Source organism: Bactrocera dorsalis, chromosome 1, assembly GCF_023373825.1.
Source record: "Bactrocera dorsalis isolate Fly_Bdor chromosome 1, ASM2337382v1, whole genome shotgun sequence".
Classification (NCBI taxonomy): Eukaryota; Metazoa; Arthropoda; class Insecta; order Diptera; family Tephritidae; genus Bactrocera; species Bactrocera dorsalis.
This window is the reverse complement of record NC_064303.1, coordinates 91903197-91929830: the sequence shown is the minus strand read 5'-3', so window position 1 is coordinate 91929830 and position 26634 is coordinate 91903197. Positions and strand designations below refer to the sequence as shown.

General features: G+C 36.2%; 1 protein-coding gene across 8 annotated transcripts in view; it reads left to right on the top strand.

The window, feature by feature from the left end:
• The window catches only part of LOC105223795 (CUGBP Elav-like family member 2), a 329720-nt gene that overhangs the window by 292222 nt on the left and 10864 nt on the right, over nucleotides 1-26634 (top strand). For 7 of the 8 annotated variants that reach the window (XM_049446813.1, XM_049446816.1, XM_049446814.1 and 4 more), the window contains 2 exons: nucleotides 9108-9254; nucleotides 23478-24844. In XM_049446813.1, the coding sequence (XP_049302770.1) occupies nucleotides 9108-9254; nucleotides 23478-23749 (419 nt within the window). In that variant the 3' untranslated portion in view covers nucleotides 23750-24844. Of the gene's footprint in view, nucleotides 1-9107; nucleotides 9255-23477; nucleotides 24845-26634 lie in introns of those variants that run through there. The other variant, XR_007421401.1, reaches the window with a different exon arrangement.

Here is a 26634-nt window from a genome sequence, read left to right as displayed (position 1 = left end):
AACTGCGGTCAGTTTGTATGGCAGTAATATACAGCAGTCGTCCGGTCTGTACCACATATTTGGGGGTTAGAGCATTGGATTAGCTATAATACATGCCAAATTTTATGGAGATATTTCTTCAAAAGAAAAAGCTTCCTACACAAGCGCATGATTCCTATCCGCTATTCGGCTTGTATGGCAGCTATCCATACTGCTCCGATATCTGTATGTATTTCATTGAAACGAGCAGTTTCTTGGAAAGAAAAGAACGTGAGCACAATTTTTGAACGATGTCTCAAAGCTGGCTGACTCAACTCATCAGGCTGATCAATTATTTGTATAATTTTTAGTGCCGTCGACATTTCCTTCTCGGTTCTCAAAACTTCGTGGCAAACTCTATATACCATATCAGGATGAAATAGCTAAAAACTATGGTATTAAATTCACATTATCAAAACGGCAAACCCATTAGTTGAAATTTTTGTTTTACTTCAAACGCTGAACTAATTAAAAAGTTGGTCAGATCCTTGATTAATAGATTATACAAAAACCACTTCTTCATCGCGTATTTCTTGAAGTATTGCTGAAACTTCATGAGTCTTTCACAGAGTTTTCTTAGGTTACATTGAGCCAGTTTACAGAGTCGATTTTAAATAGATTCTATTTGAACACAGGACAGCGGAATTTTCTGCAAGGAGCCCTCCTTCAAACATGGTTTTAGGTAACATAATCACTGCAGAGTTTTTTAAGAAGTGACTCTGTTTAAGGTAGATGTATTGTTCCTTTTTCAAGGAACTGGGAATTGACTCCAGAATGACATTACTACTTCACCATCTGAGTCATTTGGGCTCCTTAATGAAATAAAGCTCTTGTTCCGAATATTTTAAATTAGGAATGAGCTGGATCTCGGTTATCCACTTACCTTCTATCTCAGGGCGTCTGAACTGAGCGTAGTAGGCTCTGGTCAATAACTATGACTTCGAGATCTTTCTGTCCTTATTGTTGATTGCATCAAGCAACTTTATTATCAGTTTCGCTCAGTTATCTGATCATAGCGGAATAGCTGGACGCTGCAAAATCGATGAACTGACAAGAGATTACAACTATCCTGACTCCATCGGATTGAGAATGAGTTGGGTTTCCGTTATCCTCTTGTGTTTTAGCAGTCGATTTCTGGGCTGAGCGACTACGAGGTCTGCTACTTGCACTCAGCAGAGTTCAACTTGAGGTAATCGCAGAAGTTCTTGCTAGACATTATCCAATAGACATTCCTGCTAAGAGGCTAAAAAATATTGTCGGTCGTAAATATTGTTAAATTTTTTTGGGGGAATGTAAGGTGCTTTCTCAACCATCGTCTAGAGTTTGACAACTGAGGAATTGATATTAGCAACTTCAATAAATTCGGGATAGATTCAGAGCGCTTTGTCGATTTTTATGGCCTTTTTAATCCATACTTAGGAGTATTTAATATTTTAATCTAATTTCAATGGAAAAAGTAGTTACCTGAGTAGCTGTAGTAGCTGAATTCCAGTTAATTTCTCTATGTACTGGATTATGTTCATGTGTACATATATGAATGTCCGTATAAACTAAACATTGAAGCATTATATTAGTCAGAAAGAATACTACTTTACAGAAGCAACTGAAACCAGGCAGGAAACCAACTAAAAAATTTTATCTATTTCTTAAACTGACTGTGAAAAAAAAACTGGTTTGCGATCAATTTTTGATAATTTATAAAAACCAGCACAACAACATAGGAATTATCAGTCGTTAGTATAAAATAAATATATAGAGTAATCTCGCTCGGCTTGTGGTCCATACTAACTGTAAAGTAGTTCATAACTTGAGTTCATTTATGTAAAATATTTTTTGGTAACGTAAGCTGCAAATGCCTAGTAATATTTGAAAATTTTCACTCTCTGCTGCTTTCATTCGTCTAGCTTTTATAATAGCGTATTCACACACACATATGATATCCTTGGCTCTGCGTCAAAGGAAATGCACAAAATCGCATGCACAAATGAACACAAATGGTAAATCGCATCAGGTTAATTTTAAAATTTCCCATTAATCGGCTTATTATAAAAGCATATTGCAGAGTAAATCTTGCAAATTGAGTTTAGCTTAGCATTTAATTCGTGAGAGCTTAGTTGTGACGTAAACTGAAAATTGAAATTTAGTCTCGATAAGTGGAAACTAGAAATAGGCAGATAAAAATATGTGGCAACAGTTGAATGAGAATTACATACATATGTACATACGTAGCATATGGGGACAAATATACTTAGTTTGTTAGTAATAAATAGCTCAGCTGTTGGGTAATAGTTGAGGTGTTTTTCTATAGAAAAAATCGGAGTTTATAGATGATTTATTATGAGTTTTTATTAATGTAATTTAATGTGTTTGGTGGATATATTTGTTATGAAAACTAAGTACGGACATAAGTACATTCATACTTATATTTAATTATAGTAAGTGTGTACTCTCTTTCTATCTCACCGCTCGAGTTGAGTTTTCCAGTTTTTTTTTTATAAATTGCTTATTATTATACACCAAAATCTAAAGCCACTTCGAAATTTTCATTAAATTCAACAAATAGATGAATTTTCTGTATATTTTCCTACAATCACATCACAGAATCACCCTTAATATCTGTGATCAAAGAGTAATGTGAATTTGTTTATATCTTAAAGCCATGTAAATTATTTTTTTATTCCTCCAAATCTATTTCATCACCTTCAAAATAGTCCTCGTCCAACAAAAGGCACATTTGAGAACGCTTTTTCTAATCCTCAAAATAGTATTTTTAGCTACAAACTTCAAGATCTTTTTCTATGCTGTCTTTTTCTCTTATATCGTGTCAAGATGGCCAATGTGGGGAATTTTAAGTTTGTTGAATAGCCCGCGTGGAGCCAAAACGAATAAGCGAATGAGGTGATTGTGGTTATTGGGAAAACATATTCCCAGAGGTTTTAGCAAAAAAGTCATGAAGAACCAATAGCAGTATAACATAGTGCATCATTATGATGGAGGTACCAATAGTGGTTTTCTCATAATTCTGGTTGTTTCAGAGGAATATATTGACATATAACGCTCAAACAACAGTTTGTTCCGGTGGAAGGCATCTATAGTGTTTTACACCGCGAAAATCACGTCATCTTACTTTATGATCAGAGATATCACTGACAGAGAAATTTTCGCTTGGTTTCTCCCATATTTTCAGATCTCCGTATCATCTTCGTAGTGTGATCCAAAATTATCATGCGCAATTAGACAGCTATAGCTCGTTTGGAGGGCGTGATAACTACCCGAAGTTGGACATACTTGTAGTTTTCACCATAGTCTTCACTTTCGACTTCTTACCTATGCACAGCTGTATTAAAAAATGTTAAAAATCTAAGTGGTTAAATATCCTTCCTCGTATCTTATTTATATTATTCCACATTTGGCCGACTCTTACCTTTAAAATAAAATAAATAACTTTTGCAAATTAATGCCACTCTTATATTTTCAATGCCACCCATTCAAAAATCTATGCAAAATAACAAGTTTAAGCTTGATATCAAAACATTAGCCCAAAAATATATAAAGGGTGTTTCGTAAATAAAGCAGAAATATAATTTTGCAGAGACAATAACATAATCTAATATTACTTGAGTTTGATTTCAAATGATCCTAATTTGGGAATGATTTATTGTTTCAGCATTTCGAAATTGAAATTTCATTCATTAGTATTTCTATATTCTGAACAGTGCCTTGTGTGCGTGAACTCGCCCTTTGTTTTTGAGGTGTCGACCTGAAATTTTACAAGTGCTCTTTTCTCTTCAAGAAGTTGGTCGTTTGCTGATACCGCCGATACCAAGGCATTGCTGTAGTATCTTAAGAAAATGATCAGATGAAGCTTTAAAATTAAGCTGCAATACAAACTAATCCATCCATGTAGAACTGGAGAGTTCTTGTTCTTGCACTTGTTTTTAAAAATCGTGTGATTAATTTTTACCAAATAAATTTTCAGTTTTTCATCAAATTAGAGCAGTTGCCTGCCTTCATTGCAATTTATTCAGCTGTCACTTCAGTTTTCAGATTTAGAAAAAATATTTCTCAAACTTCTGTGGTGCTCATTGCTGAGCAAAAAAGGTAATAACTCTATAAGAGCAATCGTGCGATAACCGACGATTGCGTGAGTTACTTCTCAACTTACGAGGTTTGACAATTAAGTGATGAGACTGATTTTATTGCCGCGCTTGTGGTAAACCTAGCACCTTGAAATTCTCTTTCTCTTTTTCCCTCCCCTCTCCACTGATATATGTACCATCGCTCTTGCTTGTTTGGTTCGCCTGCTGCGTCAAGTTGAGTAGACGTGTGTTTGTAGTGCTCGTCACGAAAATGGAAACACAAAATCAAGAGCAACGCGTCGCGATAAAATTTTTCACCAGATTGGGCAAGTGGAAAACGATCCCACGCTGCTTGATCGAGTTATTCCAGGCGATGAGAGGTGGTTTTTCCAATACGACCCGGATATCGGAGACAACCCCGCGCGCCCGCCGCCCGAAAAAAGCCTCTGAGGAAAACTGTGAATCAAGTCTACTATTGCCAAGTACTCGAAAGATTGCGAAAACGAGTCAACTGGATGCGCCCAAACATCGCTCGTAACTGGATCCTTTATCACGACAACGCGCCGTGCCGCACCGCCCTCAGCGTGTCCCAGTATTTGGCCTCTAAAGGGATCGCCGTGTTGCAACAGCCACCTTATTCGCCCGACATGTCACCCTGTGATTTTTTTTTGTTTCCTAAATCAAAATCGGTGGTCAAAGGAATCCATTTTAAGTCGACTACGGACATTCAGGCGGCCGTGACGAGGGTACATCCCAGTCGAAGCGTTCCAGAAATGTTAAGAAGCATGGAAAACGCGCTGAAATCGCTGTATAGCTGCCCACGGGGACTATTTTGAAGGGGATGGCAGAGTTGTAGAATAATTTTCAAATATACGGTTTTTATGGAATCAGTCTCATTACTTAATTGTCATACCTCGTAGGAAGTGTGTTCAGAAGATAACGGGAATTTGAAATTAAAAATTTTAGCTCTTCCATTTGCTCGTTTTTTTATTTTGATTCGACTGAAGCACGATACAGTTTTCTATTGAATTCATCGACCGTTACGTGATTTGTGCTGTCGCTTAGGCTAGACTAGATTTTTTGAGCTTGGCAGTTTTCGTTTGTCAAAAGCTCACACTTTGTTGCTTGTACGTAAATTTTTGGCAGAAAACATTGCTGTATGATGCATCAGCTTCCATTTTCGCCAGACCTAACTCTGTGTGACGTTTGCCTACTTCCAAGAATTAATGACTTTTTTATTTCCAAAAATTAATAAAAACTTAAATGGTCGTCCTTTTACAAGTTGAATAAAAATCGCTGAAAAAGCTAAAGGCTGTACCAAAACTAGCTTTTGAGCAGTGCTTCGTCCATTGAAAGAAACGCTGGCATAAGTGCCTAATATCTATGAGGTCTATTTTTTCGAGGGATTTTCATTTGGTATACACAAAATTGATTTTCGAAATAAATTTGCAATTCAAGCTTTTCATTTCGACCAACACTTCAAACCGAATATGTGTGTCATTCTCAGCATACTTTCCAAATGCAACACCCTGTATGTGAGAACCCAAAATTCTCGCACTAAGAACACATGTAAAAGCAGATCTAGATACGCTGGCAAATATTTTCGCTTGCGTGCGTTCATAGCCTGCAAACATTAGATTGAAAATACGCTTGTGAAAGTTTTAAATTTAATCTCTTAAGCCTTGTACTTATGTGCGTTACTGTATGTAAATAAATGTCTGTATGCATATGTATGTGTGTGTGTGATATTTACGAACATTACGCATGTTTGTGATTTGCTCGGCGTGTAGTTGTGCGCAAACAAAGGCAAAGCAGTTGCCAGCTGAGTGCAAATGTTTTTGTTGCAAAGTAAAGCAACATTAAAAGCCGAAAAACTTTTTATGATGGTGTAAAGCACAAATGCGGCGCTGCCTCACTGATTTGCTGCCACTTCTGCCAAACCAACGCCATCACCGTCACCTCACCATCTTTACTACTACATTGAGTCGCTTAGATAAATCTCTCTAACGTTTGTCTCGACTTCTGTTTATCGGTGTGTGCATATGTGCGTGTGTGTGTGTGTGTTATGCGGCATCCTTTAATGCTAACAAGTTAAAAAGTAAAATATTTGTACCTTTTCACTTTCTTAATTTTTGCATCTTCTTGTGCTTTTCAACGTCAACATTTCATTTGCTTGGCTTTTTTCCACATTAGTGTGAGTATATGTGTCTATCTACGTATAAGTGTGTGTGGGAAAATATTGTTCTTTTGCATGTACTTTAATTTTTCGGCGTAATTTTATGTTAAGAAACACACCAGCCTGTGCAAAAGTATACTTTTGCTGCCCCCGGGATATTTACGAAACATTTTAGTCTGCTCTACCTGCCTCGCTCGGTAATTCGAACTTTTCCTGTTGCATGCGGGCGGCTCACTGAGCAGTGAGTTGCTGCGTATCACAAGCAGACAAGCCTCACAAATACACACATAATGGCCGACGTTGCAACACATAACTCGCTGGAATCGTGGCAATTTCGTATGTACGCTTCATTTGTCCGGTCTGTGGGGAACCATTCCGGCTGAAATGCTTAGTTTTCAGCGCTGAGGCTGGTAAAGAGGTTTAGTCAAATCAGCCGAAGTTAAATTTGAAAAGTTTAATATGTGAGCGCTCGCTCTAAACTCTCATATACTGTAATTTTTCACTCACATGAACATTATTTTTGCGAATTTTTATGTTAATATGAAAACAGGGTGTGTATTTTTGAAAAATTGATCGAGTTTTATGAAGTGCCAAGATATTAGTATGGATAAAAATTGAAATGTCTGTGCATCTGAACTGCAACTTTTGTAGTCTATTATCTAAATCTATATATAGACTGATCAGAAGACTGTTAGAAATCGACAAAGCGATTTGATCTTTGTAGATATCTCGCTTGGACATCTTAGAACAGCGGCCTTATATAAGTGATCATAAGACTGTCAGAAATCGACAAAGCCATTTGATCCTTGCAGGGATCTCACGTGGACAATTTGGAACATCGGTCCTATCTAATTTATCAGAAATCGACATTTGAGCCTTCACATACTATAATGAATGAATGTTTCCACCTCATCTGTTTTCATAAAACTTTGACCGTAAACCTGGTTCTTACAAACATGTTTAGCCTTACCGTTGTATACTTATTGGGTAATGTTCAGTAATAATCTCTTCAATTGCGGTAAGATAAACTCTATTAAGGAGAAGTAGTCCAGTATATATCCCACGTTCTAAGTAAAAGTCATACAGGAGTAGTCGACCAGCACCTTCTTAGCGCAGGCGAGATTCATTGGTCCAGTGCTAGAAAGCAAGACGCCAATAGAAGTCAAACTCGATTCTGCACTTCGTAGCTGCACGTCTACTGTCACCTTAATAGCAGAAGCTCCTGCTTGAAAAAGACTACTGTAATCCTCTGGGTAGCCAAAGAACATCTGTTTGAACAACAGCCTCAGGCGAGAGGCCCCAATTTTGATCGCCGTTAGATCTGCTTTCTCAAGAATTGATAATGAAGCGAAGCAAATTGGTCTGGTAGTGAACGAGAGCAAGACGAAATATCTAAGTATTAACATTAACAACAATGTCAGCCACGAAATCCAACGCAGAATAACTCTTGCCAATAGAGGCTACTTCGGAATGAGCAGGGATTCGATGGAACGATGAGCTGAATGAAATATACGACGACATTGACATAGTTCAGCAGGTCATATCGTCCGAATTAACGAAAACCGGCGGAGGAGGCAGAGGACGAGGAAGACCTCAACTCCTGGCATGGTTTCGCTTAGAATTTCCAATTGCTGCTACATTAGGAAAAGAAGAAACGACTGGCGTGCTGTTGTTGTTGGCTTTAACCGCATAAGCGGTATCTTCGCCAGTAAAGAAGAAGAATTTGGCAGCCTGAAGCTAAGATTGCCGAAGAGCTCTTTACAGCAAATTACTCCTCCAATCCTTCTTCCTATGTTCGACCCAGCCATGGAAAAGCTCACTGGACTTCATCTCCTGTGACCCCACCCCATCTACATATCTCTCGTCGGTATGTATGCAGCGAAAAATCCGCCACGTGTCGCTTCTTTGGCACAGTGATCCAAGTTTTCAAAGGTGAGATTAAAGCAGAAGAGAATTTCAGCGTAATTCTACTTGGAATCCTTCATATACCCAGCTTCTGTAGGCCTAGAATGACATTAAGGGCCATTATTGGTAGTGCAATGCACAGTAGATGCCGTTGAGAGCCGCACTTTGGACACGTTTAAGCTTCTTTGCGAATATAAACGTTTGAACCGCCCGCCATTAGACGAATACACCATAGAATACACACAGAACATGGCTTGGCTACGATTTTGTAGAGCCAGGACACTAGCATTTCTGATAGTCCACACCTTTTCCCTAGAGAGCTAAAATATTATTATAAAGTATTGGGTAATAAAATATATATCTTAAACCTTCCCGAAATACAGGTAAATCGAATACTTTGTTCTTAAAGATCTCAATATTACTTCCAGGGAACCGCGATGAGACGAAATGGACAAAAAAAGTTATTGGTTTTAGTCCAAGGTGAATGAGTAGTTAGGTTTATGTCAGAGATTCCTCACTTTAGGATATGAGTATCTTTATAAGAACATTTTAATATTGTCCGTTAAACTGGCAGATTGCTTACGGTACTCTATATAGTTGCTAAAAACGAGAGGCTGCATCAAAAACATCCGGCAACTACAACTATCACAAAAAGGGCTATGAATATGTGCATCTTTTCAGATAAAACATGAAAACTAACCTCAAATTTTTGTCACCTTTGTTCCTAAATTTGTTTTAACCTTTAAAAAACTCCCGAAGTATCTGCGACCCTGCAATAAATGTGCCCCAATTCGACCTCACACAACGTATAAGTCTGAACATTCCATTTAAAACCGTTAACTTGCATGACTCTTTTCGTCAAAAATGAAATTAGTGCACAAAAACACCAAAAAAAAATAAAAAATTAACGAAATTTTTCTACTCCACAGGGTCCGATCCGAATCCATTAGCATCTGCGTACATGTCAACAGCCGCCGGCTTGCCACAATTCAGCAGCACCGCTTTATCGACTTCGCCACTGGCCAGCGTGGCATTGAACAGCGCCGCAGCAGCAGCGGCTGGCAAACAAATCGAAGGTAAGTTCATTAGCGCGCAGTACGTGTGCATCCAGCCATGCAGCCCTAGCTGGGTCCAACCGCCATGCAGCGCCCAAGGTGTGAAATGGTCTCTCCATACATCCACAATATCTATGCTTGTATGTGTGTGTGTATTTATTTTGTGAGATTTACAGATTTTGTGCATTTATGAATTTGTTGCGGCGCTGCCAAGCACAGTGTGATCGATGCAAGTACGTGGTGGTGGCACCACACAGGTGTTGCACATGCAATGGCAAGCGCAGTTAACGCTGCAGTCCTTGCGCAATCGCAAGCATGGCATTTTGATTAATTTACCAAATGTCATAACTGTTCATATTGCTAACTGTATATGCTGTGTTTGCACGACTCCATCACCGTCCGCACAGCTTTGCAGCTGGTGACTAGCGCTGCTTATTTGGCTAGCGTTCATTTGCTGGCAGCGTTTGTATGTGTATGTGTGTGTAACATAGTTGTCGTGGTGGCGTCAGCGGCTATTGTTTGATGCGGTTTCAGCGTTTTGCTGAATGTGCCAGTTAATGCTGTTGCCAGTACTTGCCATGTAATTAAACAATTTCATGTTCATGTTCGTGTTTCGCTTATGCAGACATGACACATTTGAAACGCCCAGCGGGCAGCTAACTAAAACGCCAACGTACCGTCATTAATCACAACTTCCACCATGCTAACTAACTGTATATACACACATAGATGCATAGCTTTTTTAAACATAATATTCGTCGTAGTATATTTATATTTACTTTTTCCCGGTTGTTGAACGTCATAGATAATTGCATGAAAAAGTTACGTATACGACAGGGTGTTTTATTAATTATAAAGTATGAGCTTTTGGTCACATTTATGTGGCTAAGGAAAAATAAAAATAACCAAATTTTTACAATTTGTTTTTATAGAAAGAACTTTAGACTTATACAAAAATAAAATAAAATGCACAGGCTGGAGTTTTATTAATAAGTACTATAGAAAATGTTCACTATACTTTTTTTAGTACTTACTGAAATTTGTATGACAACTATATGCTATGGTAGTTCGATCTGAATAATTTTTTCTGAGGTTCTACAATTACTTTCAGTAATAACACACACTAAATTTCGTGCAGATATATCGTCAAATAATATAGGTTTTCATACAAGGACTTGATTTTGATCAGTTTGTATGACAACTATAAGCTATAGTCATTTGATTTAAACAATTTCTTCGGAGATTATTTTGATGCTTTGGATAATAATCTGTGCCAAATTTTGTGAATATACCTCCTCAACTAAAACAGTTTTCCTTACAAGGACTGAGTTTTAATTGGTCAGTTTGTATGGCAGCCATATGCTGTAGTCGTCCGATCTGAACAATTTTTACATAGAATGTACCGTTATTCCAGATAATTATCTTTGCCAAATTTCGTGACAAAACCTTTTCAAATAAAATAGTTCTCTATACAAGTACTTGATTTTGAGCGTCCACCTTATATGGCACCTATGTATATGCTTTAGTTGCCCGATCAGAAAAATTTCTTCAAAACACAGTAGCATTGTATTAGGAAATAGCTTGTGCCAAATTTCTTGAATATATCTTGATAAATAAAAAAGTTTTCCATATAGGGACCTAAATTTCATTATTCAGTTTCTATCGCTTCTATGTGATAGTACTCCGATATTGACGATTCCGACAAATAAGACACTTCCTAGAGAGAAAAAACCAATTGCAAATTTTTTTCAAAATCTGAGAGACTAGTTTTCGAATGGCTAAATCGATTCATCTCGTATGGTTGAGGGACAAAAAAATTTTATCTCGAATTCCTACAGTTTTTCTGTAAACATTTTTTCACATATCCTAAAAATGTATGTGACAATAAAATCAAATAACCAGGCTATTGACTTTTACCCTTTTATCGTTCATAATACTTCGCTTTACATTATTTGGTTTTTCTTCTTATTTTGATCTAAAATCCGAAAAAGACCCGCTCTATATCAGCAGATCTACAATACTAAGGCGCTTTGACAATTAGTCATAGTACTTTATTATGGAATTGTTGGATGATTTTCTTATTATTTGCGTTAGTAGATTCGCAGAGATGTGGACCATAGATCCATATCGGTCTGAGTATTTGTTTTTACATAACCTCTCCACCGTAGCTTAGAGTCAAGTGTCAGTCCTAAGTATTTAGCGGAGTAGGGTATTCGACCACCGTCTATACAAATTGGTGAGTGTTGTATCTTTTCTTTGCCTAAGGCTTTATTCCACTACTACTGACAGCAAGCGACACGGTATCACCTCATCAAATGTGGCTGTTGTATATTTGCAGTCTACTAGCAGGTCATGCGTGAATATAATATATAGAATAGGGCCCAGCACACTACCGTGTGGATACGGATAGAATTCTCATCTCCATGTTGAACGTGGAAGTAGCAAGCTGATAAATATGATTTCATGGTATCATAATACTGTTTCGGTAAAATTAGTTTCTACTTCGAAAGCAGCCCTTTGTGACAAACTTTATTGAACACTTTTGCCATATCCAAAAGCACATTAGAACAAAACTTTTTCCTTCAAAGGCTTTTTCAAAAATATGTGTAATTCTGCGGATTTGATCCTAGAATGGTTAGTTCGAAACCCAAGCTGCTGCGCTAGAGTTGCGGTTTTTGTTCTCGGATCTTATTCAGACGTTTTCTGAGAATTTTCTTAAAAAGCTTCGGTATTATCTATAGAAGTGATATTGGATTCTAAGAAGTTACATCATATTATGGTTTTAGTGGTTTTTTAATCATGATAATTTCAACAATTTTCTAATAATTTGTCACGTATTTGAGATGAAAATTCGAGTTAATAATGTTGGTGATTTTTACTAAAATTATTTGAGTAAGCTTTTTAGAACCACGACAGTAATCAGATCGTAACAGGGGGATTTTTTTTCATATTTTTTATTTCCTCACTCAGCTCACTGCTTGTGTAATTTGAGATTTCTTCGCTTTCTTGACTGAGAACAGTGGAATAAGCTACATGTGTATTATATGGGGAGAATATTTTGGCTAAATAATCCGCTAAATAATTCCGTTTTTTTATGTACCTCTGCAACTATCTTCTTCTTTATTGGCATAGATACCACTTACGCGATTATAGCCGAATTTATAACAGGAAGGTTGCTTTGTTATTCTCATTGTGCGTGTTTGTTTATGTGGCGGGTGCCAAACTCGGCGCACAACTCTTTTAGCAAGCCTTTAAATGGATGTTTTTTTACTATCCAAATGACACTTGATCTAAGACTGGTGGTCGTCAGCTGCTTGAGCCGTTTGTAAAATAATCGTTTCTGTCCACTCCCAAGTGAAGGGTGCTCAGAGAACTCCCCCACTCGCGTCAACTTCTACACATGACCTAACTATCAATACTTATTTTAATGGGACATTCTTGAGTTTTTGATCTTCGTAATCTTCTACAGTTTTTCCAAAGTGAGTAATGGGTATTTCTTCTATTGGTTAGGGACCTTATATGTTTTGCGAAGCTCTAATTTTTAATCCTCTTCATTTTCCGATTAAGGTCTTTAGAAACTTTCTTTAAACTAGATTTATCAACTGGTCAACAAGTTTGATATCACTTACGTCTTGTTTTCTCTTTAGTTTATTTTTTCTCTTGTATTGAGGGATTACAGCAAATTTTCCTTACTTCCGGTATACTTTTTCAAGTTGCGTGTTGCATACTTTTTGTAAAATTTCAGATTCCAGTTGGTCTGTATTATAGAGTTTCATTTACTTTCATAACATTCTGTCTTTAAAGGTGACGATTTCACTATAGATGAAGAAATAAATAGATTGGAGAATGATCTGAGTAGGCTCATAACCCTAACTCCTAATTGCGAATAACCGATACTCTCGCTCACTCTTTAATTCCATCTATCTATCTTTTATGTTTATATAATTGTATGTCTCTATCTTTACCCCTCTCTATCCGTCTCTTTTCTTTATATTTTTCTCTTTTATACGACGTTTCGTAAGTCTTTTATTTATTTCCGCCTTGTAAATGTCTCTATTTTATATTGAAATTATTATTATTATTTCCACGCAGAGGATTTTGAGTACTCATTGAGGATATTTGTCTTCTAAGCTCAACCTTTTAAACTGATCTTGTGAAAGATTTCCAGCTCTGTGCTGCTGAGAAGTGATTTTTTTCGAAAAGATGTTGAAAGTATACAAAATGGATTGGAAGTTAATTATATTTCACAGAAAGTTATGTCTTGGGTACTTTGTGATAGCAGTGGTGGATAAAAATTTCGCAAAATTATTCAAATCTTTTTATAGTGAAGTTTTATGTTCAAACCAGAACCCGAAAAACCTGGAAAACCAAATCGTTAAATGTTCTTTAAATGTATGTATGTCTTAAAATAGGTATCCTGATAACAAAAATTTCTTCACTAAAACTGTTTTCCGAATATATCCTTATCATTATTAATTAGCAGTGATTTGCGACGTTATGCACCCATGACAGCTGTCAAATAACAAGTCCGCTCCGTCAATTAAGCGCAATAAATAATAGCATTTCAACATATTAATGCGGCGACACCCATTTCATTTCGGATTTTAAGTGCATTTAATGATGACTTATGAACGCTCATCCACACAAGCGCCTTTGTCTATGCGACCTTAATGACCTCAAATAAATCCATTACAGGTAGCACGCACACATACAAGCACATAGATAAATGTACACCCATGAGGTAATACAATCAACACATTGCCAGTGACCCGGTCAACCCTTTCGGGCGCTCCGCTTTTGTCACACATGTGCCGCCGCCTCATGCATTCGCGCCTTGATGCACTAATGCAATTTCTGTTGTGTTTAAATTAATTAAAGCGAAATTCATACTCCAACTGCATACCTAAGTGCCAAAGCGTTTATGCGTACACACACGCACGTGACACCCTGTAATTGTATATAACAGGCGGCTCTGGTGCATGCCACCCATGCAAAGAGCCTTGTGAAATTTTCAACGCCAAAGTGTTTTGTATGAGTAAATGCATTAATGCAGCGGCAACAAGGCTCACCTCGCGCGCACACAGCTGTCCGAAGGCTGAGAGGCTACTCACTTTAGAATGCCGCCTCTGCATGTCTACATATGGATAGATGTGCGTGAGTGTGCGTGTATGTGAAGAGGGGCGCACGCATAGACGCTCTTGCGACCACAGCGTAGCCAACAAGGATATCGTAACAGCAATATACCGTTGCTCAAAGCACCAAAAAGCTTCTTCAACTATAAACGAATTTGTGTACGTGCATGTCAGCCGCCTAACTTGCCTCCGATAGGCGAGTCGTCAAAGAGCTGTCGAGTTGTCGTCGTCGTGTGTCGCTTCTGTTACCTTTGTATGCTTGTGCGAAGTTACGAGAACGTGCTTTCCAATGCTAGCCAGTGGCTAAGGCAGAAATTTTGAACAGAGGACATGAAAGCTGAATTTTTATGGGTTTTTGTGCACAAAGCTTTCCCGTTTGGTTTTCCCATTTCTTGACATCGACCACTTTCTATCTGTGTTTACATGTCTCATAATTGTAATTTAAACGGTTATTTAGTGCAAATGTGTTGAATGGATTCTATACCGTGATTCTTCTCTCGAAAATCTTCATCCAAACTGTATCGGTATTAAAGCTAAATTCGTCTCCATCAATTTGATCCAAACCTTCAATAAATTCCGCTGACTGGTAGCAAGATAACCTGGTTCCATCAAATTCCCAATTATTGAGAAATAAATATTAGAGTTTACATACTTGCATCATGTAGTCCATTGGACAAGTCGAAATTCTCTCCTTTTTCAACTACACTTCTGAAAACTTGAATCACTTCGTCGCAGAGACTACTCGTGGCGGCTTTTATCTGCTCACATACTGTCCAGCGATAGCCCCGGTGACCTTTTTGACGGATGAGTCGAGACTAGAAGGGATTGTTGGAGGAGAAAATTTTAAGGAGCTCTGCTCAATCTGAGCTCTATTCTACCGGACCATTGTAGTGGTTTATCAGGCAGAAGTGTACTTTATTAAGAGGGCGGTAATCGTACTGCTACAAAATACAGTCCCTTTCAGGGAGGTGAGCATTTACGCCGACAGTAGAGCGGCAATACTAACGGTGAGCTCGCTAACTGTGCGCATTAATGTAGTCAAAGAGTGTCTGTCCTCACTATACTCATAGCCGTCATAGCAGAATCGCTGGTGACTGCAATGCAGATAAGAGGAAGCACTCTTGCCCCGCTCACTTTGGAATGGGATCGAGTTGGATCTCCTTTGACATCTTGCATTCTAGCACTGGACCAATGGATTTTGCTTAGCAGTCACTGGTCAACGACTGGTCAACGCTCCGGTGTGACTGCAAGATCTTTTTGGCTTAGAGTGGAACGCAAGAGATCTTCTAAACTAATTACCAAAGTTCAATTATTACCCAATAGTTGGGGTTTTTACTCCAATGTTCCGTAGGAATTCGTGCAGTAAGACTAAAAATTGTTGGAATTGTATGGAGGAGAAACATCCAGGCAATTTTCTGTCCATTATCTATCTTTTGCAAGACTGAGAATGAAACGTCTCGGCAATCTTATCTTCGGCGAACCAGTAGACGTGAATCTATCACAAATTAGTTCAGATGACTTATATCAGCTTCAGCCACGTACACTGGTTCGCCGAAGATTGAGATGAGTTTTAGGTTACACACGGACTGGCGTTCTAAACTGTCCAAGTAAGATCGATATAGTAATTTAACTTAGCACGTTGAAAGCAATCGATTAACAGCCACGCCCACTTTCATAAAAGCTCATTTTGAATTTAACCAGCATACGAAAGTTCACTATAAAAACTCACACCTTAAGAAAGTCATCAAAAGAAAGTTTAACACAAAACATGCTCGTAATATGTGGCAACCCTGCTTCAAAAATCAATATTAACTGACCTCCCTTAAACCAGATTTACTCAAATTATAAAGCAAAGTCACTTCGATTGATTTTGTATCATCAGGACTCTCACTTTTGTTATTGAAATTTAGATAGGTCCACACGTGCCCCTAACCACCATCTCCCCAATACAGTGATTTTCACATTTCACTGTATGCTATCTGATTAAGATATATCAATAAACAAAAATCGCATCAAAATTATTAACTACGACATGAAGACCGACCGCTTCGCCTTAAACGCAACCATTGTGTTTAAGCTTAAGACATAACGGTGCGTGTTTGTTTTCAGTTACGCAATATGGCTAGCTAATGATAAGCGCATGGCTTGTATGTTTAGCGTGTAGCTGTTGTGTTGTTGTTGTTCTAATTAGAAAGTGCTGTTACAAACAAATCTCTTTGAGGGCATTATGTTGCACCGCTGCTTTGGCAACTGTCGATAATATTAATAATACTAATGCCTGCATGGCGCATCTTCGATATACTGGATTAGGCGGCCTATTTGCGTTATTGGACACCATCGCAGCAGTGTGTGCATATATTTTGATACATACATACATACTTGCATTAAAATTTGCTTGCACCCATTCCACTTCACATACAAGTAGATGTTTTACTTCAAACAAGTCTCAAGACATTGCCTCTGGTCATTGTCTGCGTACTAATATGTACATACATATGTACTCGAATGCTTTATTCTGGTGTTTCGTTTAATTGAAAATTATATAAATTAATATCGAAATTATGCTATTTTGAGTTCCTCTTAACGAGTTTATTGAGTTGATATGGCTTTTATCGAAGGATGAAGCGAACTTGCAAAGATGCTGACAAAATTTATTCACTAAATTTGAAAAGGAAATTTTAAGAGGCGGCTCCGAGTGTAGGAGGTTCTTATAACGCGAAAGTACTAGTATTTTTTCCGGATATTAGTATTATCTTTAATTTCGAAGCTAACATACTTATATAAAAAATAGTATCGTGTATAATAAGTCAATATTTCAATGAGATAATCTACCGCTATCAAATATATATACTAGGCGTATTCCCATCACCAAGCGTTAGATACTAGTCGCTAATCGAACAAACTATACCAGTTGTTAAAACAAACTTCGAGAACTGGCGGCGCCACCTTTCACTACCAATATGTCTTCGGACATGGGCGACAATCTTTTGGGCTGTCTTCTTCGCAGGAATATTTTTTTCGAGATAGTTGGTGTGTATTTCTTCAAAAGATTATTGCCATAACCTCTTAAAAGACTTAACTCTATTACAGAGCTCGTTTTCAGCAACACTTACCTGAACCTTATTGGAAAATCCGGTAGTAGTCTTAAGGAATGCGGCCCAACTTTCCGTGTATATGCATAGTTGCTTTCTTCATCCTCTGGTAGTTATTCAATCGAACTCAACAAACCTTCTCTATACCTGTATAGTAGATTAGAAGTTGCAGGCTTCTGGCAACACTTTTCACTGCTATCCTGCTTTCCAAGACACTTCTGGCCGATATGCAATACAACTTTACTGCTATGATTGCTGCTTGGCTGTCTACGTAGATGTTGACTCTGGAATTGTCTGCAGGTACATTGGTGTCCGTTGCTTCCGCAATAGCAAAGACCTCAACTTGAAATATACTACAGTGGGCCGGCACTTAGAAGGTTGCCTTATGCCTAAGTACATACATACATCCTACATTTTCGAGCCATCGGTATAGATGTTTGGAATATTGCGCGTAGCTAACATACCTTTACATCAGCCATATTTTTCTATTTTTACTTTGAACCTTTCTTCCCAGTTGAAAAGTAGGGTAATGTAGTCGGTTCAACGCCTGACCCGCTACCGATGCCCTGTTCTGGACTGTACTGAGAGTGGAGATCATAATACTGCTAATGGTCTGTAAACACCTACCCGTTATTAAGAATGCAATGACATCCGCATATGCCACTATCTTAGGAGTTTTGTCTTCAAAGTTCCTTCTCAGTTCATTCAACACTAATGTCCATGGAAGGTAGATAGAACTTCAGGAGTCCTTGAGGAGTACCTTTAGAGACTTTCTTGGTAATTTTAGCGTCGTTCCATTCTGGTCTTATCCGTCTAAAGGTCAAAGGGCTTCTGATCCAGCGTTGTATAGCGGGATCAACACCTACCGACTGGATACTTTTCAGAATAAATTCTGTGGAGAGGTTATTGAACGCTCCAGAAAGGTCTAGGAATGCTGCAAGAGCATACTCCCCATATTCAATAGCCCTTTCGATATTAAATGCCAGTGTATGGAGTGCAGTCTCTCCTAATCTGCCCATCGTATATGCGTGGTGCGCCTTAGAGAAACTTCTAGGAGGCGCTGCGGCTCTTATATGCGCGTCTAAGATCTTCTCTAGCATTTAGTTAAACTTATAAAGTTAAACTCTTTTGAGGTGTTGCGTTGTTTCTGCCTACCTTCGATAGGAAAATTAACCTAGCTTCTCCCAATGAGTGTGGTATTTAGCTCAACTCCATGCACCCTCTAAAAAACGTTTTTGGTCATGACACGGATAGACAGAGCATTCTATACCATTGTTGCAATGACTCCGTCCATACCGAGAGATTTGTATGGGTCGATTGATCGAAAATTCGAAAAAACCAGCGTCGCCTTAACGTCTGTGAAACAATGCTACCAGATTGTCATGAAACGTATTATTACTGGCGAAGAGTCTTGGATCTATGTTTACGACTCGGAAACAGAAAATCAATCGGCCGAATATCGTGGTAAACGTGAACCGAAGCCGAATAAATCACGTAAAAAAAGATCAAAAGTCAAGGATACGTTGAGAGCTTTCAAATATTTTCATTCCCAATTTACATATACGTAATAAAGCAACTATGATTTAATAACCTACATCTTCATAAAATATTCTCTCTTCGCGTTTACACTCCATTTTTGAATCTCGGCAGTTTGTTCTTTCGAAAATTTGTCTAAACTCTCAACACAACCATAATTTTGGCAATATGCTTAGAAGCAAAGCAATTTGTTGTGTCACGTGTAAACACCAGAATGACAGATAAGGTGCAATGTCATCTAACAGCGTTGCTATTGTAATATGAGTTTGTGAACGCATATGAGCCATGAGCCGTAACGAGCCAATGAACTTTAACACCAATTAAATTTTGCTTGACTGTTTTGTTAAATGCTCGTAAAAACCGCCAAAATCACTCATAAAGTTAAATCACCAGAAAAGCGGGAGCGCCGCATAATAAAGTATGTAAATAAAGCAGCACATGAGAGCCGGAGAAAATTAACCTAAATTACCAAAGCAGACATGAGCACAAAATACACACACACATATACAAACACGTGTATGTATGGCTGTATCTAACTGTATACATTTGGTGTTAAGTGCGAATATGTAAAACGGTTGCACTGTACGCTTGTATGTGTGCGTGTATTTTATATTGCCTGTGCGCTTTAATGAGAATTTAAGCACATTGAGTCGCTGGCATTGCACCATGGCAACTTGTGTGCACTGAAACAAGTGCTAAATAGTAAGCACATACACATATATGTGCTTAATATCATAAGCACACATATACATATACATATTTGCTTTGATGTAAGCGGTTCAAAAACTTTGGCGATGGAACATGGCAAATGAAACGGCAAAGCGGCAACGACTGCCATTTTAGTCCAGTATGTTTATGGTAAGGGGCGCCTAAAAGCGCGCTATCAAAAATATAAAGCTCGTCAGCATCAGTTGGTTTATAGAATTGCCAATTAGTGCCGCAAGTAAATGCAGCAGCTCAAGATAATTCCATTAGGGTGCTGCATGGCAGCGGCTCGGTTATTTTGGCGCCGCTTGTTTGAAGAATTTTGTCTAAGAGAGATCATATAATATCAATTTAATGAATATTATTGCTTTCTACCTCCTTTATTATTAAATGTATATATCCATTACGGTTTACAAACGTATAAAATAAAAAAAAAATTTAACAGTATTACTAAAATAATTAAACAATAAACGGAAATGAGTTCATCCCAAATCGTAAGTTAGTGTGTTCTCCATCGTCTCTTTTCGAGCTAATATCTGTGTCATAGAATACAGTTTAAATGGCTTGGATTTTAATATGTTTATATAACCTCTAATACACTAAAAGCTAAGCCCTTAGATAGCATTTGTATATATAATTGCCCAATTTTGACGCTTAGCCTACCAAACCGAAAGTGTAACGCAACCGGAAGTCACCCTTTTCTTTTTTAAAATGTGAAAAGCACTAAAAATTAAGTTACCGACAGCTTATGTTGGCCTTTATTCCATCAAATTGTGGCAAGAACCTAAAATGTTTGTGTCTTATATATGTAAATATTTTGCATAGAATATTTAGGTTATGACACTGGGGCGCACAAAATCACTATTAAGAACTTTAACAGAAGCGCAAATATAATAGCTAAACAGATATATAATGTTATATAATAAAGGTATATGCAAGCATACAGGTACTTATAACTGTAATAATAAATTTGGTGGACTTAAGGGGTTATATGGGTTTCCTCGGTTAAAAAACAGAATTTTTCAACAATTTTTTGTGATCTAAAAATTAAATGTTTTATTAGAACTTTTTATTGTTTCAAACATAACTAATGGAAGAGAAATACTGAAACTTTTGTAAAAAAATATTTAAAACTCGGCCATTGCGACGCTACTTCCGATGACCCCTCGGATTATCTAAAGTGAAAAAATACGTGTTTTATTAAAACCTTAACTTAAAACTTGGACGGAGGAAAAAAATTGAAACTTGGATTTTTTGCAGACATTTTTACAAAGAAAATTAAAATTTCAGCGAAACATTCGCGACGTTTCTCTGTTTTTTTTAAATAGTTGTGATCGAAAAAATCCTTCGACCAAGTCTTTAAGAATTATATCTCAAAGACCAGTGTAAAATTTCACTAAGATTGGTTGAGTAGTTCTCCTGAAATCTTGTTACCCGACTTCAAAAGCACAGTTTCGAGAAAAACGCGTTCAAAAACAACGCACTTAGCCTAGCTTACCTCCAGCACACAAGTTCTTAAGGCTGTATCTGTGACACTATTACTCGGATCAACATACAAATTTAGTTCTATATTCTAGAGGAGTTGTAGAATTTACTAATAGGTTAAAAATTTTTTTTTTGAAACTCGTAAAGCCATGTAACTCCATAGATAAAAGTTATCACAATGATAAAATACGGCTTTACATTCACGTTCGGGCTGAAGATAATACAAACTAAAAAAAAAAAACACAAATTATTCAAAATAATGACCGTTGACCTCTCTCTGGCTATTTCTGGCTGCTATGCCAATAGATATGTTCGTGTTTTGAAGCAAGCCAATCAGATACCCTATTTTCGATTTCTGCATAAGAATCCCAGCAACTGCTCAACCAATGCGTGTCCAATCGATGGAAACATAAGCTAACCGGAAGCGCCCGAGTTTGGTGAATACAGCAGGTGGGATAGCAGTCGATGCTTATGGCTGTCCCGGATTAACTTATAATATTCTCCACTTAAGAATCATAAAATAAATCCATTTTCATCCTCAGTCACAATTCGATACAAAACTGATTTTTTTCGTGTCTTGAAAACAAAATTTCAAAAGTACCGTCTTCATCTGCTCTGAAAAAAAAATATTTTTTGTAAGGCCGATTTTGACACACTTGTACAGTAAATTCGTATCGAAAGCATACACAGAACAGCAAGTATGTGTACCACTGGGGCTCTTAGAACAACGTCGTATGAGGCACTAACCGTTTTGTTTGTTCTCTAACCAACCAGCAACGAGTCAGCTCTTAGTCTGAGGTTATCCTCGCCATTAGTAGTCCGTAAAAAAGTGCATTCTATGATGTTTGGTATGTTCCCGTTTCTACCCAATACCACGGTATTTCGAAATCCCATAGAATTAAAGTTAAATTCGGTTCCCAATATAGCCTTTGCTTGCACAGAAAAATGTGTAAGAAGTGAGGTGGACAACAACACTGGTATATGCATATATGGATATGGCTCAAATTAGATACTCGAGCGAGACTATTAGTTGAAGTTTTGCGACCTCCAGATCACTGTAGTGTCTTCCAAGTGGAGATCGCAGCAATGAAGGAAAGGCTTCTTATGCTGACAATAGGAAATATATTTATATTAGCAAAAATTGCCAAGTTGAGCTCGCCAAGCTCATGTAAACTGAAGACATCGCAAGAAGGCCGCGGAGCTCATACTCGTTCACATTCTGCTAATTGTCTTCATATTACTGCCTGGGCTTACAAACTTATCAGAGTTAGAACTTTCTACGAACTCCACAAGCACGTAAATTAGATTTATCACCTAGTATGTTGATGACACTGATAGTGAGACTAGTCATTCCTTAATTAATTTTGAAAATCCGGCGTGAAATTAAAAATATGATTCGACTTTTGACAAACAAGTACCCGGAAATAGTCTCCAACAGATGATACACTTATGCCAACTATCTTCCAGTCCTCGAAACACTTATCGTAAGTGATTTTTGGGTTGGCCTTCAGCGAATTTTGTTTTATCTCTTCGATCGACTGAAAACGAGCTCCACGGAGTGGCAATTTGTGTTTGGGGAACAAGTAAATCCACACGAACCCAAATCTGGTACATACGGTGGTTGAACGATGGTATTCATTGCATCTTTGGCTTAGCGTGATGGTCTGTTATCATCATGTAAAATCGGTGAATTGTTTCTCCACAATCCCGGCCGTTTTCAACGGATGTTCTAACGCAAAGGGGCTAAATAGAACTCCTTATTGACCGTCCGTTCCTTCGGAACAAATTCATGATACACCAAAGCACCAATATCGAAAAGACCAATGAGTATCTTTGCCTTTTGAACGGTTTTGGCGTTTTTTTTTTTTTTTTTGGTTCGGTTAGTTTTTTCTCTCCATTCCTATGATTATTGACTTGTCTGCATGTCAAACTCATAAACTCGTGTCTTAACAGAAGTTATAATGCTTTCCATGAATGTGCGATCGGAATTCGCACGGCCAAGCATGTCTGAAGAGACTTGTTTACGGTAGTCTGTTTGAAAAAAATTCAGCTTTATCGGTACGAGTCGAGCAAGAACGCGTTTTTCTACTTAAAACAAATGCGGATAGATTTGTTCTATTTGTATATTTAATAAAACAATATTTCACGAAGAAGTTGATCATTTGATGTTCTTAAACTGAGATATGTAACAACTGGCATTCACATCAATATAATGACTATAATCATAACCAAATAACACATAAGCCTACTTTTATTTCGAATCAACTATATTTTGCATTTTCCTGCACTTACAGGTCCCGAAGGTTGTAACTTATTCATCTACCATCTGCCGCAAGAATTCACCGACACCGATTTGGCATCGACTTTCCTGCCATTTGGCAATGTCATCTCCGCCAAAGTCTTCATCGACAAGCAAACCAATCTCTCCAAATGTTTCGGTTTTGTCTCCTTCGATAATCCCGAATCAGCGCAAGTGGCCATTAAAGCGATGAACGGCTTCCAAGTCGGCACCAAACGTTTGAAGGTGCAGCTAAAGAAGCCCAAAGATGCATCAAAGCCCTATTAGGGGACAACGTAACAGCAACGAGTCGCAACGCGAAGTTGGCTGCACAAAGTTGAGGATTATGTAGAAGAGCGGCAGTTAAGAGCGTGTAACGGAACGAAAGAGTTGAAGTTAGAAATTGAAGAATTGTAGAGAATTGTGGAGAATGGATAAAAGAGAGATAGCGGATAACATTTTGAACTAACTGGATTGATGTCGACCAGCTGCAGGTGCAGCAACACAAACAAACAAAGGCTGTACGCTGTGGCGGTGTTGGGGAATGCTGTTGCTGTGGGAGGTAGGAACACAGGCAAAGCAACTGTTATGCAGCTACTATTGACATACGCACACACAAACACACTTAACTACACACATACACACACACACGCTTACTTTACTCAAATGCCAGGCGTTCGTGTAACTGCTTGAATTATGGCCAATTTGTTTTTGAATTAATGTGTATTAACTGGAAGCTTAGCTTTAACTGTACACAATGTTTTTTTTTCATTTTTATTTTTATTATTTTTCTTGTAGTTTTAATAGTTTTGCTTACAAAGCAAATAAAAATAAATTTAAAAAATATGATGATATTATGAATATGCGAGTATATAACTGAATTTTATGTTGAATTGTTAATATAAAAGCAAAAAAAAATATTTCTGTTTATTATCTATATTGGATTTAGTTGTTAAGTTATCTGTAGCTATTAGCTTGTTTGAAGTTCTCACTACACGAATTTGTTGTAAACCAATCTCAAATTATTGAAACAAAATAGCATAGAATTTTTACGACGTTGAATTGAGTTGTTAACTGTTGCCCACGGGCTGCTTGTAATTTCATTTCTTTTATTTTATCTTATCTTATCTTACTTATGTAATACTTATATGCACTTATGTTACATAACACATAAACGAACAACGAATTTTCATATTTTGTACGGACAGAATGTTAATAAATTTTACATTGTCTCTCATGTTGTATAGCCGATATTTGAATTGCGTTCACTTTGAATAGGCGTAGCTGTCGCTGCAACAACAACAACACTTGCGCTTAAGCCCTTTTTAAGCCTGAAGCTATGCTTTTACATACACACTCACAAAGACTTAAAGCAAGTGTTATGATGTTTATATGTTTTCATGAAAAAAATATATATTTATTATATTTGCAAGTATGTGTGCGCATATACTTAAACGTACAGCTGGACAAACTGTACTTATGTAACCCAACTGTCACAAAGTTATTGAAATTCAATGTGTTAATTTGTGCACAAAGCTTGCTGAAAGCTCATTTTGTGAATTTAAAATATTTAAAAAGCATTACAACAACAACGTTTTATACATACTGCACTAAAAATATATAATTTATGCATTTTCTTTGTAAATGCAAAATAATTGTTGTAAAAATTCGATACTTCTGTGACAAAATTGCACGATTATGTTTCAAACACAAAAATTTCACAAATTTTGTTAGTTAAAGCGTTTGGTTGACAAGCTGTAAAATATGATTTTTTTATATTTTATTAAAATAAGCACATACATGCAGACTTGTGTGGGTAAATATGTGAAGACCTGGCAGGAAATATGGGGAAAAATCGCAAAATTCGAAATTTAAAATTTTTTTTTGTAATTTTACAATACTTTTTCTTAACAAAAAATTTGTTAACAAATTATTTATTCAATATAATAAAAAAATTTGTTATATTAACATTAAATTTGATAATATAACAATTTTTTTATAATATTGATTAATATTTTTCTAAAGCCACAATATTGCTAAATTATATTTTTTAATAACAAAATTCTTTAATATAACAACATTTTTTTTATAAAACTAAAAAAATATTTCTCAAGTGTTCTAATTTTGCAAAATTTATTTTTCATTATTTTTTTACTTAAATTTTTTGTTAAAAAATTTTTAAGTATTAATGTATGCTCATTTCATATCAAAAAAAAAAACAAAAAATTTGTATTTCTAAAATTGTTTCAAAATATTTTTTAATAAAATTAATAACTATAGTAATATTATTAAAGCGGTGTAATGTTTTCCCAATAAAAAAAATATATTTTTTAAAAACTATTTTTTTTACCTATATTTAAAAATTTTTTTTTTTGAAAATTGTTAAATATTAAATTTCATTTTTTATAAGAAAAATTAATAATTATAAAACTATTTATTTTTTAATAATTATAATTAATAATAATAATTTTTTAATAGTCAGCTCCCTTTCCTTGAGTCAAAAAGAAGAAGAGAGAGAAGAAATTGCTTTAATAATTTTCTGAATTTTTTATTTTTAATTTCTTCAGATATTTTTCGCAGAAAAAAATTATAAAAATTAAATATTAATTCATATTAAAAAAAAATTAATTAAATTAAAATTAAAAGTTCTATAAAATTTTTGTAAAAAAATAGTTTAAAAATGTTTATATCCAAATTTAAATTAAAATGTTTTTTTTTTATTTTTTAAAATTTGTTTAAATATTAGTTCGCACAAAAATTTCACATTAAAAAAATTCGTAATTTATAATAAAAACTCTAAAACATTTTTTATTAAAAAAATAGTTTACAAATTTGCGTATTTAAATTTAAATTATAATGTTTTTTTTTAATTTTTTAAAATTTGTTTAAATATTGTTCGCACAAAAATTTCATAAAAATTAAATATCATTTCATATTAAAAAAATGATAATTTAAAATAAAAATTATAAAAAATTTTCTTTAAAAAAATTTTAAAATTTGAAAAAAAAACTTAATTATAATTAATCAAAATCAAAATATTTTTCAATAAAATTATTAATTGGTAAATAATATGTATATAATAATATTTATATTTAAAAAATTTTATTTAAAAGCGCTGCAATGCTTTTCTCAAAAAACTATATTTTTTTGTAATTTTTTGTGAACATTTTTTG